The sequence below is a fragment of the Thamnophis elegans genome, chromosome 5 (genome assembly GCF_009769535.1).
Source record: "Thamnophis elegans isolate rThaEle1 chromosome 5, rThaEle1.pri, whole genome shotgun sequence".
NCBI classification, from domain to species: domain Eukaryota; kingdom Metazoa; phylum Chordata; class Lepidosauria; order Squamata; family Colubridae; genus Thamnophis; species Thamnophis elegans.
The window spans coordinates 27388571-27405578 of NC_045545.1; the positions used below are offsets into that span (position 1 = coordinate 27388571).

At 37.2% G+C, this 17008-nt stretch overlaps 2 protein-coding genes across 5 annotated transcripts in view; one reads left to right on the forward strand and one right to left on the reverse strand.

The window, feature by feature from the left end:
- Nucleotides 1-17008, forward strand: part of DOCK7 (dedicator of cytokinesis 7) — a 147930-nt gene that overhangs the window by 50230 nt on the left and 80692 nt on the right. The window lies entirely within an intron of this gene.
- Nucleotides 1153-15318, reverse strand: ANGPTL3 (angiopoietin like 3). The gene is made up of 7 exons (XM_032218876.1): nucleotides 14756-15318; nucleotides 12141-12251; nucleotides 10766-10868; nucleotides 8567-8680; nucleotides 7994-8089; nucleotides 6136-6408; nucleotides 1153-5443 (listed from the first exon to the last, which is right to left on the reverse strand). The coding sequence occupies exons 1-7, from the start codon at nucleotides 15239-15241 to the stop codon at nucleotides 5259-5261; spliced, it is 1368 nt and encodes a 455-aa protein (XP_032074767.1). The 5' UTR covers nucleotides 15242-15318; the 3' UTR covers nucleotides 1153-5258.

Sequence of the window (17008 nt, forward strand, 5' to 3'; positions counted from 1 at the left end):
CAACCTTCTTGAAAACTTGAGAGTTCTTGGAGGGAGCAAGCCAAATTTCTAATTTCTGAAGGAGAAATTTAATCATCTTCAATGCCATATCAGGAAGAACGTTTGGGAGGCAATTTTATCTCTTACAACTATATATGTTTTAGAGATTAGGGAAGAGGGATAATAGTTGCAGTCAACCAACCATTAGGTAGTGTGTAATAAATCAATGCTAGTAAAAGTCCTAGCAAGGACAGAATGGTACCGAATAATATATCTATAATAAAATCATGAAAACTTTATGCCAGATTTTTTTTCTATTGAGGTTAAGGTTTACAACTGAATTATCTGTCACCTTTCAAAGAGAAGGAATAAACCACCAGTTACTTCGCGTACTGTATTCATTTAGTTGCAGATTAAAACTTCCTTCTCCTTTATATTTTCCAGATTGTTGCATAGTAATATAATGTGTTTACTCAAATAAGATTCTGGGGAGTAGACTTATATAGGAAAATATCCTATCCTCCAGATAAAGTTCCCCAATACCTGATATTTTAGGATACAACATTTGAATCAGAAAACCTAATTGCTAAAAGACGTTTCCTTGATTTAAAAGCACTGATTTCTAAATTTAAAACTGTTACATATTTTTGATTTAGGATTCTGCATTGTATGGGCATTTCATGTTGACTTTTAAAATCCTTCATTATAGATATAATATTTTAGTATCATATTGTGATGTAATTACCACCAAAGTTAGTTATTATTGTAAACTGAAAGATGGTATAAATGAAATATAGCTCTATAGTCTTTTTATTGAACTATTAAAATGATTCAGATGGGTACAGATTTTTAATTAGATAATACACACTTTTATAATGTAATTGCCCAGATAGAACGCTAATAATTCAGCCTAAAAAATAAAATTCACATTCAAAAGGCACTTCTGTGAAGATCTGAACTGCAAGCATGAAACATATTTTCTATGCATTGTCTATTAACATACCATAGTTTTTCTTTTAGCAATGTGCATATTATCATAGCATATAATCTATGTTGTTGGCATGTATTAGAAAAAATATTTAGATGGGATGTATTGTTTACATCTATCTGAAATCCCTCTGAAAGCCCACTGATTAAAATAAAATTGCTGATGTAAATCTAAAGGTTGTTTTCCCACTTTAGCAAGTAATTTTCATGGTTTTATAAACCATCAGTTTGTTTTCAAAATACATTGCAGTTTATTTGTTCATCAAAAACACCAGTAATATTTTTTGCTTGATAGCTTTTTTTGCTTGATGTCATGAGACAATTTCTTACAGAACTATTTAAATTCAATTTGTCACAGGCCTAAATGTTTAACACTATTGTCGATATGAATTAGATACCGGTACATTGATAAGGTTATGCCTATTTTATAGGAATATATATAGATAATGACATCAAAATACTGTAATTTATGATACTCTGATTCAAATTTGTATACTTCCAGTGATGTATAATTGGATTTGTTCTCACATTCAGGAGGAACTTTAGAAATGTATATATTTTTTAATTTAACAGCAAGCCTGCTTATTTATTCCTTCATTCACTCCACTTGTTTACCTCCAATTCATTTACAGATTTGTGGTGGTTTACCAAACAATCAACAAAAAAATTCATAAAGCAAGTTAACCATTTTCCGGTAGACTCGAGGGAGGGGAGACTCTTGGGATATTCTCACAGCCTGATTGATCCAAAGACTGAGGAAAATTTCTTTTAACTTCCTCCTTTCCCTGTTGGCTCCCAGTTCCTTTCAGTCTTTTGGTCCAAGCACTGCTTTTCGTTCCCAGAGAGAGTGAGTAAATTCTACTATTTAATTTGATTCGGTCTATTGGCTACTTTAAATTCCAAACCATTGAGCCGCGATCTTGCTGAGACAAGGTCCTCCGTCTCACAGCAAGCCGAGGGAGAGCTAATTGACGTTCCGCTCTCTCATTGTGGATACCGGGAGCTCTGACCAGTCCCTGGAACTGCGGGGGTGTCAGACTCCGTTACGGCAGCTCTGCGGGAAGGGCTGCAGGCTAGAGGCGCCAATTGGACTGTGGGCGGCTTTAATTAAAACAAGAAGCTGCGCCTGAACGCCATGGCATGCAAATTCAAGCTGTGGCTGAAGAAACAAAGCCCTTTTTGGCGCGCAGAGACCTCTGGTGGCCATTTTGAAAGCACGCACGTGGAGACGGCCATTTTCTGGCCCTGGGCCATCTGCTTGCATCGCGGTTGGAGTCGGGCCGGCAAGGTTCAGCCTCGGCAGCCCAATACTTCCCGCAAGGCCCTTGCACCAGCTGGTGGCTTCTGGGCAGAATAGCCTTTCCGGACACGTGAGTGGCACCAATGGCAGATAGCAGGCTGGCCACTTCACAGGCCCCGGGGAGTGCCCTCAACAAGGCCGAGGAGAGAGAGATAGTTGGGCCCAGAATCAGGGCAGCAGCAGCTAAGCCTTCAGCATTCCAGCGCCCCTCTTGAGCAACCCAGAGGGATGAAAACCAGCATCAGCAGGCCCTGGAAAGGAGGATTGCTAGGGCAGAACACCAAACCCAAGCCAACAAGCCCTCTTCTCCTATCAGATCCAGATCTCCCTTAATGCCGGGATCTAATCATTCGGCCTCTCCTCCCAGGAGGTTTAGCTCTTCTTCCCCTTCTGTCTCTCCCACTGGGGCACGCAGACAATCTGGTCTGGAAATTTCTCCATCCCCTCCTGTCTCTCCTCAAGGGCCCAGGGAGGTGGTTAGGGACCCCTTGGAGGGTTCATTTTGGGATTTCCTCCCTCCCTACACCCTAGCTCTGCAGGGTCCTGCCCCAGGACACTCTGAGGATGAGTTTGAGGATCTGGAGTTGCTCCTTGAGAGCATTAAGAGACTTATTTCCTCTGCCTCTGCAGTTTCCTTAAGGGAACAACAGTCTTCTAGGGAGCCTAGGCCCCAGGTTTCTCAACAGGCCAGGAGCTCTTCTGAACATAGATATCAATCTGCAAGACCCCCTTCTCTCTCAGTGGTTAGTGAGGGCTCAGTGTTAGGGGATGACCCTCGCCAGGACATGGGGCTTTCGGAAGACGAAGAGACGATTCTCCCGGACCCTCCAGCCTTTCCCAATCTCTTTGCTCCCCCCATGTTTAAACCTTTGTTACACAAAGCTAGGAAGACCATTAAGGTCGGAACAGGGGACCCTGCCATTCCTCCACCCAGAGACCCTAACATGGTCATGTTCTCTAATACAGCGACCAATAAGGTTCCTGCTCCTCTCCTTTTTCTAGAGGTGGTAAAGAATCAGTGGTCTCGCCCTTCCACCTTTCCCAATCCGTTTCTTCAACATGGAGCAGGCTTTTCCCCAGGCACTTCAATTGCCTAATGTGGACACCCCAGTAGCCACCCTTGCTAATCCCTTGTCTGTAGTGACAGGAGATGTGGCTGATAAGTTGAAACTGGAGGACAAATGGGCAGAACTTACGTTACGTAAGAATTTCAATGCCTCTGCGTGGGCCATAAAATCCGCTGCAGCTGCCTCCTATTTCAACCGATCAGCTGTCATGTGGCTTCACCAGTTCCAAGATCGCATTCCGGTTCAGGATGAGGGACTTCACCAAGATATTACAAAAATCATTGCTGCCACGCAGTTTTCTGCCGATGCCACCCTAGATGTCGTAAATACTCGTTCTGAGCCTCAGTGACCTCTAGGCGGTTATTATGATTACACAATTGGCAAATGGACAATAAGTCCAAGTGGAGCTTGGCAGCTGCCCCTCCCTCTCGTCTACCAAAAAGAAATGTTCAGGTAAGGACCAACGTTCTTTCTGTACTATAATGTAGTAATCTATATTGTGATCTCAATAATTTATAATTTACAATTTTGAAATAACAAGGAACTACTTGAAGTTATCTTCTTAGTCGAAGCCAATTTTAAGAAGCCATTATGATACAAAGGCATTTATATTATTAGAAAAGTGAGGAGGAATATTAGGTACACAGTGAGAGGTTTCACTTACCTCAGAACTAGATAGTTACGTGCGCCACGGTGATATTTTTGACATTTCTCCTAAAGGGTGAATGTTGGGAGTGTCAGAGCAATACTCCAGGATTCCTAACTAGTTGGTTTATGTAAATACATGAACCCAATATATATAGACACCACAGAGAGGGAACACAAAGCTAGGAAAGGCTGCTGTATATAGAAAAAAATGAATAAAGGGGTTCACTTTGCAGTGTTGTACAATCCCAATGGGATGGAATCAGTGTTCAGGTTCCAGCTGAACATTTTGAACATGAGGGCCATTTGTTTTATGTAATTCATTACAGTGGAAGGTCTTGCTTGGATTGGGGGGGATATAGGCATATTATGAATAGAGCTGTATAGCTCGGAGCAACATAACTTGCACATTCCCCCTTAAATCACTTCTGCTTTTACGTGTCTCCATTGTTTCCTAATTAAGAGCTGGAAAATCCGGGGTCTATATTCCATATATAGTCAACCTCAGTCTCGGTAATCCTTTAATAGTTTCATTTAAAAAAAAAAATAAGAGAAGAAAATAGGTATGTTAAGCCTCTATTAAACTTCACAGTCCTATTTTCTTTTGTTAAACAACTCAAAGGATACATTCCCTCTGTGGCTCCCAGATACAAAAAAGTTGCCCACATTTTGCTTTAGAGAACTGAAATAAAGCATTAAACTAAATAGAGGAGAAAAACAGCTTCCCCTGTGCCTAAAGCATTAAGATTGCTGCTGGCAATTCATTCCCCCCCCCCCCCAACAACTTCTGTTTGAAAATACACTGCTTGATCTCTGCCAAAGAAGTGAATAGAGACCGCTTCTATCCTTGGCAAAAATGAAAATAGTGACTCCTTGTCTGATTATTAGACTTTCTGTCTAATCCTGTGAGATAAAATATTTTTTTCCTATCACACACTTCACAGAAATGAAGCAGTGGCGATTCCCCTTCCCTTCCTAAGGCAAAATCTTGTGCCAAGGAAGGTGTGAGACATTTCAATTTGTCTTGCATTTCTTGAGGTAGCATTGATATTAAGAAATATTCTACTAAAATGGCCCTCAAAGAAAATAGTCCTTGTCTAACAACCTCTGCTTATTTTTTGAGCATATGGAGCAGGACAAACCACACTGAGGTATATAAGGAATAATATTATTATGGTTTGATTACATCCTTTATATGATTTTCTTTGAACACCAAAAAGGGCTGTCGCTGGATCCTGACTGAAGTAGTTTGCAGTTTCTTAGGTAAACTTTGATAAAGTTCAGTCAAATGTTTCAAAGTCTGTAGTATATATCATCAGTTTGGTTGACTTGAGGAGATAAGGTTTTCCTTTCTGAGGCTTCCAATACAATCCTTGTTTCCTCCTCTCTAATTTTCCTTTTGAGCTCGACCTGATGTATCTTCCATTCAGGTTTGTTTCTTCACATACATTGTACCACCAACCACCTGAAGGTGATAATAGAAACATCATTGAATTGATATACCAATATATTAATCACATGGTTAATAAATGAAACCTTTTAAGATAACTAGAAGTTGTTCCTGTAGGTCTGGGATTCCCACAAATGTCCTGCTTTAATAGTAGTTTATTTAACATGGTTTGGGATGAGTTCGGGGTTACAATTCTCATAGACCCAACTAATATGGCCTTTGGTCATAGTGGTGGCAGTGATGACAACAACTGTATTTTGAAGAAAACCTTTTCTAACCAGGTTATCTGGAGACAATGACATGTTCAGGAGAACTTCAGGATAATGCTTTCTGTGCTGATAGAGAGTGTAACGTAATATAATTGGATATTTTTTTAAAAATTATCTCAATTTGTGGAAAGCTATAATGTGAAACAGAGGATATAACATTGGGTTGTCTATTATGTACTAGATTTTTGCATGCAATAAACTTTTTTTTAATTGAAGGGACATTTAGTCCTCTTTCATATATACTCTTTGATTTTTTTCCTTCATTTGTTTCCTGTCTCCTTCCTTCTTTCCTTCCTCTCTCTCTCTCTCTTTCTATTTTATAATACTATATTAGTATTTTATTCTTAGCATAGTAAATTTATGAAAATCTTACCCTTTGCCATTTTTTCACAGATTATAAGAAAACTTAAAACACTGGCATATACAGAAAATATCTACCTGAGTCACTTTCTGTGCAGTTAAGCTTTCTTTCAGTGCTGTTGCTATGATCTTTAGTAGAAAATTTAATTTCTTTCTGTTCAGGTAGAGCATTTGGAATATTCCCAGTAATCCTAGAGAGAAAGAGCGCGTAATCTCTGTCTGGACCTCCCATTTTGAATGTATACTCAATATAACGTTTGTTAGCTCTCCAATCTTCAAGCTCAATACGCAAAATGTAGTCAGCTTGATCTACAATGGAATAGATCTTTTGAAGGCCCAGCCAAAATTCTCCTGAAAATACAAGTGGACAAACAGAATGATTAAGGCAGATCTGAGAGGAAGATGCAAACTTTAGTGCTATATTTGAGAATTTGATGAATTCAGTGGTGGGTTTCAAAATTTTTTAGAACCTCTTCTGTAAATGTGGCCTGCTTTGTGGGAGTGGCTTGCTGGCCATGTGATTGGGTGGGAGTGGCTTGCCAGCCATGTGACTGAGTGGGAGTGGCTTGCCAGCCATGTGACTGGGTGGGTATGGCCAACTTGTAAAATGTGGTGAAACTCACTTAGCAACACTCTTGCTTAGCAACCAAAATGTTGGCTCAGAAACTCATTTGAAGCACACAAGTCTTAAAGCTGTCAAGTTACAAGACCCTTGCATCCCTAACCCTTTAGAAAAAAAACCCCAGGGGTGTTCAAACTTGACAGCTTTAAGACTTGTGGACTTCAACTCCCAGAATTCCTCCTCCAGTCACGTTGGCTCAGGAACTGTGGCATTGAAATGTGCAAGTCTTAAAGTTGTCGTTACAAGACCCTTGCACCCCTAATCCTTTAGAAAAAAAACCAAACTTGACAGCTTTAAGACTTGTGGACTTCAACTCCCAGAATTCCTCTTCTTGCTCTTCATCTTGATGATGTGCGGATGGGCGGGGGCAGGCAGCTGGAACCAGTTCTAAACGGCACTGTAGATTTGTGGAACCTCTTCTATAGAAGAGGTTAGAACTGGCCGGAACCCACCCCTGGATGAATTGTATATATGAATATATACTATAATCCTTGAGGGGAGGAAATACCTTTAATGGATATTGGGTAGTTTCATTTATAACATTACGCCACACATAAATTTAGCATTTTAAGTGGACGGAGAATAGCATAAACTTGAGGAGTAAATCTCCTTGAACAAGCATGTTTAAGAGAAACAGAGAAAAACATTTCTTAACAAAATAGTTTTGAACCGAATAGCTGCATGAATCTGCTACAGCAAAAACAACAGTTTTGCAACTTTTAAAAACCATATAAGGAATTTCAGTGAATCAAGTTATTCTTCATTAATTTATTGTTATATGTTGCAAATTAGCCATTAATATTATAATGTATGGCTTTGATCTTGCTCATGTAGGCGTTGCAGACCTTTCTAATTTGAAATTTGTTTTTGATTACTCAGGTTCCAGAATCGTTTTCCTTATTTCTGTTCTATACTATTTCCATGAAAAGAAAATTTAAACCTTAACATTCCATTTCTTTCTCACTAAAAATCTTAGAAAGTACGGTAACTGAACATATTGCACGGATGCCTCTTTCAGAAATCTTTGTAGCATATGCATTAATAGAATCCATTCAAATCTACATTTGTGACTAACTAGATCTGGTCTTGTTTAAATCAAAATTATTTAAATGTGCTTGTAATAATTTATATGACTGCTGCCCTAGGCTTAGAAATTTAAATAGACAAGGTTGAAGGGAGGAAAAACAGTAAACAATTCTAACCACTGCGACCAAATAAGGAATCTCATTTACCAATGTCCAAGGTTTTTCTCCCCCTCTCAAAATCTATAGTCAACAAACATGTTACTTTGAGTAAACTGGAAAATATATTTACCATCAAGATTACCAAACCCATCTATGTAGCTCTCCCAAGTTTGGTTGAAATCTACTGATCCATCGGATCGCTTCTGAATAATTGTCCATGGGTTTTCTGTGGATGAAGATGATAAATTATTAATACAACCATTTGGTTGTTTAAAATCATTTTTAGAGCTTGCAAAGTATATATTATATCTCTGTATGAATGCTGTACATCAGATCATATGCAGAAGAGAACTGGAATACACTTTAACAAAACAATATTGGCACAATGTTGACTGACTTTGCATTTCTGCATAAACGTCAATCTATCCAATTTAGTCTCTATTCAGAGACAATTATAATATGCATTCGTCTAAACCAATTAAACGATGACAGTGATTTACCTATTTTCTAAAATAAACAGCAACCAAGGGTAGTTAAAAATCCAAATACCTCATTGCTAACTATTATTTGATTAAAATTGCATTCTCAGCAAATAAGAATAGTGACAGCAAGTTTGTTTAATAAATATATGAAGAAGTCAGCAGTTTGCAAAAGGTAAGAATTAGTTTTTTAAAAAGAATACTGCTAATGTAATGGGCCATACCTCCTTCCATTTCACAATAAACATTAAATGCTTTGGATCCATTGGGCTTAATAGAATAAATGCCATTAGATCTTTCCCCTGTGTTGTAAATCCAAGTACAATCAGTAGCATTACCTATAAGAGACAGAAATTTAGGGAAATCTATGCAATTTTTCAGAATGTATATTACTTTTTTGAGCTGTCATTTAAACAAAAATTGAATTTATTTAAGATTTTTTAAATTTGGAAATATAGGCTTATGAAAACAACATTTACATATACTCTTGAGATAGAAATTTCAAAGGTGGAAGTGATGGAAGAATATAAATACTAAAGTCTTGGGTAGAATATTTGTATCCATTCTTTTTAACATCAGGTTTGGTTAATTAGTTCTTTATTAAGGTCACTGACCAAAATTCTGCAAATTAACCAAGGAAATAAACATTTTTTTCCAGTTAATAAAATCTAAGCATAAAATTTTAACAAGTTCATTAAGGTAATCAACATAAGTTGAGTTTTATATAGTGTAAAAATTTGCTACATTTAAGGAAATTGAATTATACTGTTCTGTACCTAAAATAAATCAGAATTATCTGGGTTCTTTGTCAGATAAGGGAGTTATGAAAGAGGTTCTTGCATCCATATAAAGGGAGCTATGAGAATATGGGCAATGTATTCTGTAGAGTATTCTTCACAAAGGCACCGTCTTACCTTTCCATGGGAACAATTATTAGGAAATATTACACATGCTAATATTAGCCCTCTGGAGTTTGGGAACAGTTACATGATTGAAATATCTTGTGGAATAAAAAAAGGACAACAAGTGGTCCTCACTGAATGTTCATTCAGTGACCATTCAAAGGTATGACAGTGTTGAAAAATGAGATTACAACTAGTCCTCAAACTTTCAGTATCTTCAAAGTCATTCACATGGTCCTAATTTGGAAATTTGGCAATCAGTATGGATTCACTGTAGTCACAGTGTCTCATGGTCATTATTTGTGATCTTCTCCACCGGCTTCCAACAAGCAAAGTAAATGGGGAAGCCGACAGGAAGTTGCTTGTCATGACCACATAACACTGCACTTAATTTCCCACAGTGAGTTGCTTAATGACTGCAGCCAAAACTAATGGCTTAAGTTGGGTGCAGTCATGTGATATATAGCAGTGATTAAAAACATAATAATTACAAGCAATTTTGATAAAAGCAGCATCAGGAAATCACAGGATGGCTATTCTAAAGCAAAGAGAACTCTCCCCCCCCACCTACCGCCCTAACTTCCAAAAGGTTTTAGTGAGGAAGTAAGACAGGTCTGTCTGATAGCATGAAGGAGATCAAGGTTCTCTGGAATTGTAGAGACAAACAAGGAGTCCTCTGATTTTAGTGGATTTACAGTTTGATATGGAATAGACAGCCTTTCAAATGTCCTGACTCCAAGCCATTCCTATTTGTGGTCAAAACTATGGTTTTCTGGTTTTATCCTGTGGCTAAAAATTAGACAATCAGAAAGTCTGGATTAATTAAAACGAATGCCTTTGAATTATGGTGGTGGAGAAAATTGTTGAAAATTCCTCTTTGTAAAAAGAAAAATAATTCAGTTCTAGATGAAATGAAACCAGATTGCTTTCTGGAAGTCCTGAAAGAGCTAAACCTTCAGTATTTTGGTCACATAATATGAAGATAAAGAGTCATTGAAGAAAATCCAGATTACTCGTAAAAATCAAAGGCATTTGAAAAAGGACCAGAGAGAAGATAATGTGCTACTGTAACAGAAGTACAAGCTTTAAAAAAAATCCAAAGAAGCCATTACTGGCAGACAAAATAATGTTCAAGTCATGAATAGAAAACAACAAACCATTCAGGACTTTGAAGATCTTTGCCAAAACTTCGAATTGTACCCAGAAAATAGCAGATGCTAGCATTGCTGTTTCAATAAGAGAATCATGGAAGATTGAATAGAATGCCTTGTTTTAGAGGAAAGGACTAACAAGAACACAAACTTATTTTAGGAGATAGGCAAGACACAACATTTTATTTCAGATCTCACTTTTATTCTTAAGTAAATGCTTTTTAGTGTTGTTGAAAGAATAATAAGCAAAATCGAATCTGTTTCTTACATACATACTATCACTATCAAAGCATACACCAGAACAGTATTCTAAAATAGTGCTGTATTCCAAACATTAGAATTACTTTAAAAAAATCCATAAGCACATTACCTCTAGAATTGCTATTTTTAGCTGTTTTTTTCAGTTTAGGATGTCTGTCATCTTCCATTGCAGAAAATAATTGCGAGTCCTCTTGAAAATTGGGGCTGTTTATCTGAAAATAGAAAGAAATTACATCTTCATCTGTACTTCATTAGGTTACCTGTTCACAGAACAGTTTGAAGTTCAAATGAACGCACTAGGGTTGGACTGGGGAGGGCAGAATAAGAGTCCCTTTATCTTCATTGGCCACGAAAAAATTTGGGGACAAAAATTCTTGCATGTGTCTGTTCTGACCACCTATGTTACCTATAGAGTTGTAATATAAAATTATGAAGCTACTTATGAATGATGAAAGCTATGTCTTCTGCCAAAGAAAAGTTACCAGAAAGATCAAACACCATGGAAAAAATTATCTTTGACTAGAGACAGCAGTATCAACCGTGTCATGTGAAGAAGTTAAACATAGTCATTTTAGGACAAAAAAATCTGGAGAAAAGTAACTCCCTGCTCCCATCTAGTAGTTATTCAAATATTTGCAGCATCTAGTAGTTATTCAAATATTTGCAGATTTGGATCTAGTAGATTAAGATAGCTTCCTTCAACCAATACAATGAGTAGTGAATTCTTTCATTTAGAAAACACTAGACTTTTTTCAAGAGCTGCATGGATGATACACATGCTAATACATAAATCATAATTTATTTAGACCAGAGGTCAGCAACCCGCAGTTCTGGAACCTCATGTGGCTCTTTCATCCCTCTGCTGCGGCTCCCTGTCACAGTCGGCTCCACAATAGTTAGGGTTTTCGGTTAGGACAGGTGGAGGAAAAAGGATGCTGCGCTAGGAGGAGACTCTGGTGGGGGAACCGGATTTCCAGTCGGCTCCAGAACTAAACGGGGAGCTTCCAGTTAGGACTTTTGTGCTCTTTGAGTGTTTAAGCCAACCCCTGACCTAGACAATGACTGAATTCACATAATTTGTTGACCAAACAAACCAAATAATAACTTGCATGATGTATGAACCCCGTCACTGAATCCTCTTGTGTTACACACAAAATGAAATCTGTAATCCTAAACATACCTTCTGGTGAAGCTCGTTTGAACACAGTAAGACTTAAACACGCATAAGAATCTTTTGAATTCTCACATTAAATATGGCAAACTCAAGTATGGTTAGAGTTCTCAATCCTGGCTCCCTAAATAGTTGTACCTTGGTTTTTTGACTGTTGGTAAACTTGATCTTTCATCTGAAATTATGATACATTTTAGAAGTTTATGTATAAAAACTTTCTGGAAGCTGCAGTTTTCTTTCTTTCTTATAAGTCAGCTAGCCCATTGAAATTGCCCCTAGATTACAGATGCCCATTAATATTCAACAAATTTACCTTTTCTTCCAGGTCCTGTATTTGCCCTTGCTGTTTTGTGAGTTGATCATGTTGTAGTTGAACAATTTTGAGAAGGTGTTTGAGCTGGCCATCTTGCTGTTCAACAAAATTCTATAGGAAAAGTGAAAACAATAGCTTAGACCTAAAGGATCGTAATCTGAAGCATAAAATGTCTCCATATTACTTTTTGCAGTAGTGTATGTAATTTCTATCATATCTTGGCCAGTATGTCTTTAAGTCATCTCAACACATGTTGAAAATAATCATCCTCAAATATATAGGGAAGGCATCAACTTTAAGAAATTAGCATAGGCTAGCATAGCAAGCTTTCCCTAAAATGCAGTCTTCTGAAGTTAATGGATGAAAAATGAGGATAGTATGTGTTGTATTGATAGATTATGTGTCATCATTTTGCTGTCATTTAGTGATCACTTAGGTAACTCTTCAGAATCATTAGTCCCCATCTGGCCTTTCAAGCCTTCAAATAACACTATCCATTATCTCTGTAATCAAGTCTATGTTATTGCTGTCATTCTTGTCTCTTTCCTTCCCCTTTCCTAGTATTGTAGTCTTTCAAGAATCCTAATGTTCCAAGACATGATACTTTGAACCTGATCATCTTCTATTCCATGTTGGCCTGCAATCTGCAGTGAATAATTCTAAGCATTGTGAAGAACGTAAATATATATTGTGTGACAGTGTGCACATTCAGCTAAGTTTCCTTTTGACTGACTTCTTTCTAATCTTAGCATCCAATTTGAGGCAGAAACCTCCTTCTGAGTTTAGAGATCTTTTGGAAGATTTTTGTTTATTTATGCCCATCTTCCTTTATGTTCTTGCCAGTTTCCATCATTTCTTCTGACATCCAGTTTGCTTTCTTCTGATTCTCGGCCTTGGCAATCTCTTTTCAAATTCATCCTTAAAAAATTATTTTGATTAGATTCCTTATTCTTCTGGTTCTTTCTCAGTGAGGTTCAGGACTTCAAAGCAGTTCCTCATGCTGTCCTTGCTAATGGTGCTGAAGATTATATCATGGAAATGGATTGGCTTATTTGTTCCATTTTAATTTGACTTGGACATGAGCAGTTTGTGATCTATTCCACAATCAGCCTTAGTCGTGTCATTATAATTGAGCTTTTCCATCTTCTTGTACTAATAATGTAATCAATTTGATTTCGGTGTGCATCTTCAAGTAATATCCATGTACATACAGATCATTTTGATTGAAGACTGATGATGAAGAACTCATTGGATTGCCAGAAATAGGTACATTGGTCTCCTGCTTCATTTCTCTTTCCTAGGCCATTCAGTTCAATTATATTTTTCTCTTCAGTATTTCCAACTTCGGCATTCAAGGCTCCAGCCTGTTGCTTAAATATTCTATTGTTTAGGTTGAACTTTATCACAAAACCCATCAGCCTCCTCTTCCTCTGCTTCAGTGGTTAGTATCTGAATTTGATAATCATATTAAAAAGTTGTCCATAAAGTCCAGAAGATGTTATTCAATTGTCGACTGCATTGTACCCAAGTGCTATCTTTGATATATCTTTCCTGACAATAAAAGCATTGTTTTTAGATATTTATATGTTCAGTTTTCGGCAGCTTTTTCACATTTCAGAGCAGTAAACAGTATGATTTGGTAATTGAAACTGTACACTTCTAGTCCATTTCAGCTGATGGCTAAAATATCAGTAGATGTACCTTAATTACGCTGTATCTCAGAAATGTATTCTTAATGCTTGCTGTAGAGGTAAGCAAATGTTATATTCTTATTTTTAAAATGATCTTTCAAACCAACTTCAGTATATAAAATCAGATTAACAACTTTAAGATGCAATTTTTATGCCTGGAATAGAGCTGTAGGTTTGTATTTGAATTTGAATTGAATTTGTAAAAGTGAAGGAATGCCAATTTCTTCCTTATGAACCATACAAATGAATGATTGAAAAAGCATATAACTATAAACATTATGGGGTGAAAGAAAAGGCAGTTTGCTAACTATTCATTTTCTTTTTGACATAAAATTATCATTTGTTAATTACTTGTTTTAGTCTAAATCTTCACAGTTAAGCCAAGCTCTCAAAATAAAAGTAATAACTTGTACATATGTTAAAAAGGAAAACCATCAAAGCAAATTTATTTCAAGAAACAGTCATTACTTTGAAGATTATTATTTTAAAGACTTTTTACATGCTACACATTCCTTTAATGGCTATGGGTAGCATTCAAAGCACAATAAAGCAGCATTAAGGAAAAAGCCGAGGTGGTGCAGTGTTAAATGCAGCACAGCAGGCTACTTCAGCTGACTGCAGTTCAGCAGTTCGGCTGTTCAAATCTCACCGGCTCAGGGTTGACTCAGCCTTCCATCCTTCCGAGGTGGGTAAAATGAGGACCCGGATTGTTGTTGGGGGCAATATGCTGACTCTGTAAACCGCTTAGAGAGGGCTGAAAGCCCTATGAAGCGGTATATAAGTCTAACTGCTATTGCTATTGCTATTCCTTAAAATGCAGCACATTAGTCCAGCAGCAACAGAAATGACTAAATCTATTTGAATTATCATTGCACAAAATACAATTTACTTTGGCAACACTCAGTATGTTTCATTTCTACTTACTTTAAGTGAGGCAATTTCTCTTGGCTCATGGCTATCAAGCTGGGTCTGTACAAGTTCAGTTATTTTTTCTTCTAGTTTCCCTACTTTATTCTTCAGTTGAATCTTCTCGATGGCAAGGACGTCTATTTTGGAATTAAGCTGCAAAGATACATTTCTCATCTCTTCTTCAGTTGATTGCAATTTAGTTGTGGCTTTTTTTAACTGCTGCTCTTCTTCTTTCATTTCATTGGTTTGTTGCAAGATATCAGAAAAAGATCGGTCAAAAATGTTAAGCCTTTGAAAGATGTCATCCATTTGGGTTTTGGTTTTGATCACAAAGTCCTGAAGGCCACGCCCAAGCTGGAGTAGTCCAGTGGCCAGCAAATGTACATCATCAGACATAGCAAATCTTGACTTAGGCTCAGCAATTGCTGATTCCAAGTGATCGTCTAGTCTACCTGAAATTACTAGAGAAATCATAAAGACCAATACTAGAATAATTTTCATGTTCTTTCTGCTTAGAAAAGAAATGTCTCCCTTTGCTATTTGTCTTTCTCTGGGAGAGTTCTAGTATGCCTATAAATACACATAGCATGTTCAGTCCTAAAAAAAAAAAATCAAGTTGAGGTAGTTGATAATTAAACCTGAATGAATGTAACCTGTGTCCTGTTTAGGCTCTTTGAGCCCATCTGATGAACTTTTCCTGATAGCAAATGTTATGCTAAGTGTAAATAAGGTTTACCTTTAAAGATGACTTGGAACATTCAATTGATGTAGAACTTGGCAACTTGAGCGTGGCTGTCAGTTTACATGGCACACATATTATGCCAGCTGTGCTATTTTAACTTTGAAAGCTTTGAGCAATTTGGAATAACTGATACAGACCATGCCATGTCCACGCATTTATTGTCACACATGTGGTTCCAGATGTACAACAGAGGTCTTTCTTTTTACCCTTGTAAAAAGTGTACAGGGATCAGCAACCTTAAACACTCAAAGTGCCACAAATGTCCTAACCGGAAGCCCGCCATTCACTTCTGCAGCTGACCAGAAGTCCAGTTCCCCCACCGTAGAGTCTCCTCCTGTCCTAACCAAAAGCCCAATCAAGTATGGAGCCAACCAGAAAACGAACCCCTTGCCAAAGAGTCTCATCCTGGCACACTGTGCTTTTTCTCCCCTTAACCAGAATCACCTCTCAAAATTGTGGTGGTGATAGGGAGCTGCAGCAGAGTGATGAAAGAGCCACATGTGGCTCCAGAGCTGCGGGTTGCTGACCCATGGTCTAACCTAAGCGTATAAGATGGTCGTCATGAAGGACAGGAGATGTGACCCACATCTTTGGGATATATAATTAGAGTTTTCAAACCCTATTTTTGCTTCAAATATGGATATAATTGTTGCTTTATTATTTTGACTGTCCCAGATCACCTATTATCCAGCAAATGAGTGTTAATAAAACTATCTAGCACATTTGAAAAAACACTGAGATCTGGCTTTTGTTAGTAATATGAGAAATGTGTACTTCAAACAACAGAATTGGCAATTTTTTCAAGAAAGATGAAAACTTCACAAGGAGGTTTTTTTAAAGTATAAATTTTGCCATCTGATTTGAAATTCTAGGAGATTTCCAATAGGCTCCATACCATTCCCTCCCAGAAACCCGAATATTCACTGTAACATTCTATCTGTAGTTTTTTAAGCCAATGCATGAATATTGAATATAAAGATTACTAAACTTCCAGCCTAATTTAGGAAGAGCAAATTTACTATGTTTTGATATGAAGTAGCCACTATGTTTATGGCTAGTTGATTTGTATAACTGTACGTATTGTGGAATAAAATAATTCACAGAAAAGGCATGAATCAAAAGCTTAACTATGGAGAAAATATTATTATAATAAATAGATGTTTATAATGGAAATAACGAGAGAGCTGTGTCATTTTTGTTGTAGATTTAAATTTGAGTGTTAATTTAAGGGAATCATAGGTTCATAAAATGAGTGTAATTCTATCACTTCCAGCTTTTATCAAGAGCGGTCAATTTTTATTCTTCTCTCCCCATTTAGCAGATACCTGGAAACAGAACCAAAGAATAAATCAAAGTTAACTATGCTTAGTTCACATTGAAATCAATAAGAATTAAGTTGTCCCTAATTTACCCCATTGATTTCATGGGGTTCTAATCAGTTAACATTACAGGCTTATTATGTCAGCTAACTTTTATTTATCCCTGCAGCTTTTTCTTATTTCTGGCTTAGTAGTTTCCATTTACTA

What these genes read in the sequence shown, in the direction of transcription:
- ANGPTL3 (XM_032218876.1), bottom strand. Translation starts at nt 15,241, where the DNA reads ATGAAAATTATTCTAGTATTGGTCTTTATGATTTCTCTAGTAATTTCA. An exon ending in TACAGGACCTGGAAGAAAAG is followed by an intron (nt 10,869 to 12,140) that starts GTAAATTTGTTG and finishes TTCTATTTTCAG; the next exon opens with ATAAACAGCCCCAATTTTCA. An exon ending in CTGCACAGAAAGTGACTCAG is followed by an intron (nt 5,444 to 6,135) that starts GTAGATATTTTC and finishes TATCACCTTCAG; the next exon opens with GTGGTTGGTGGTACAATGTA.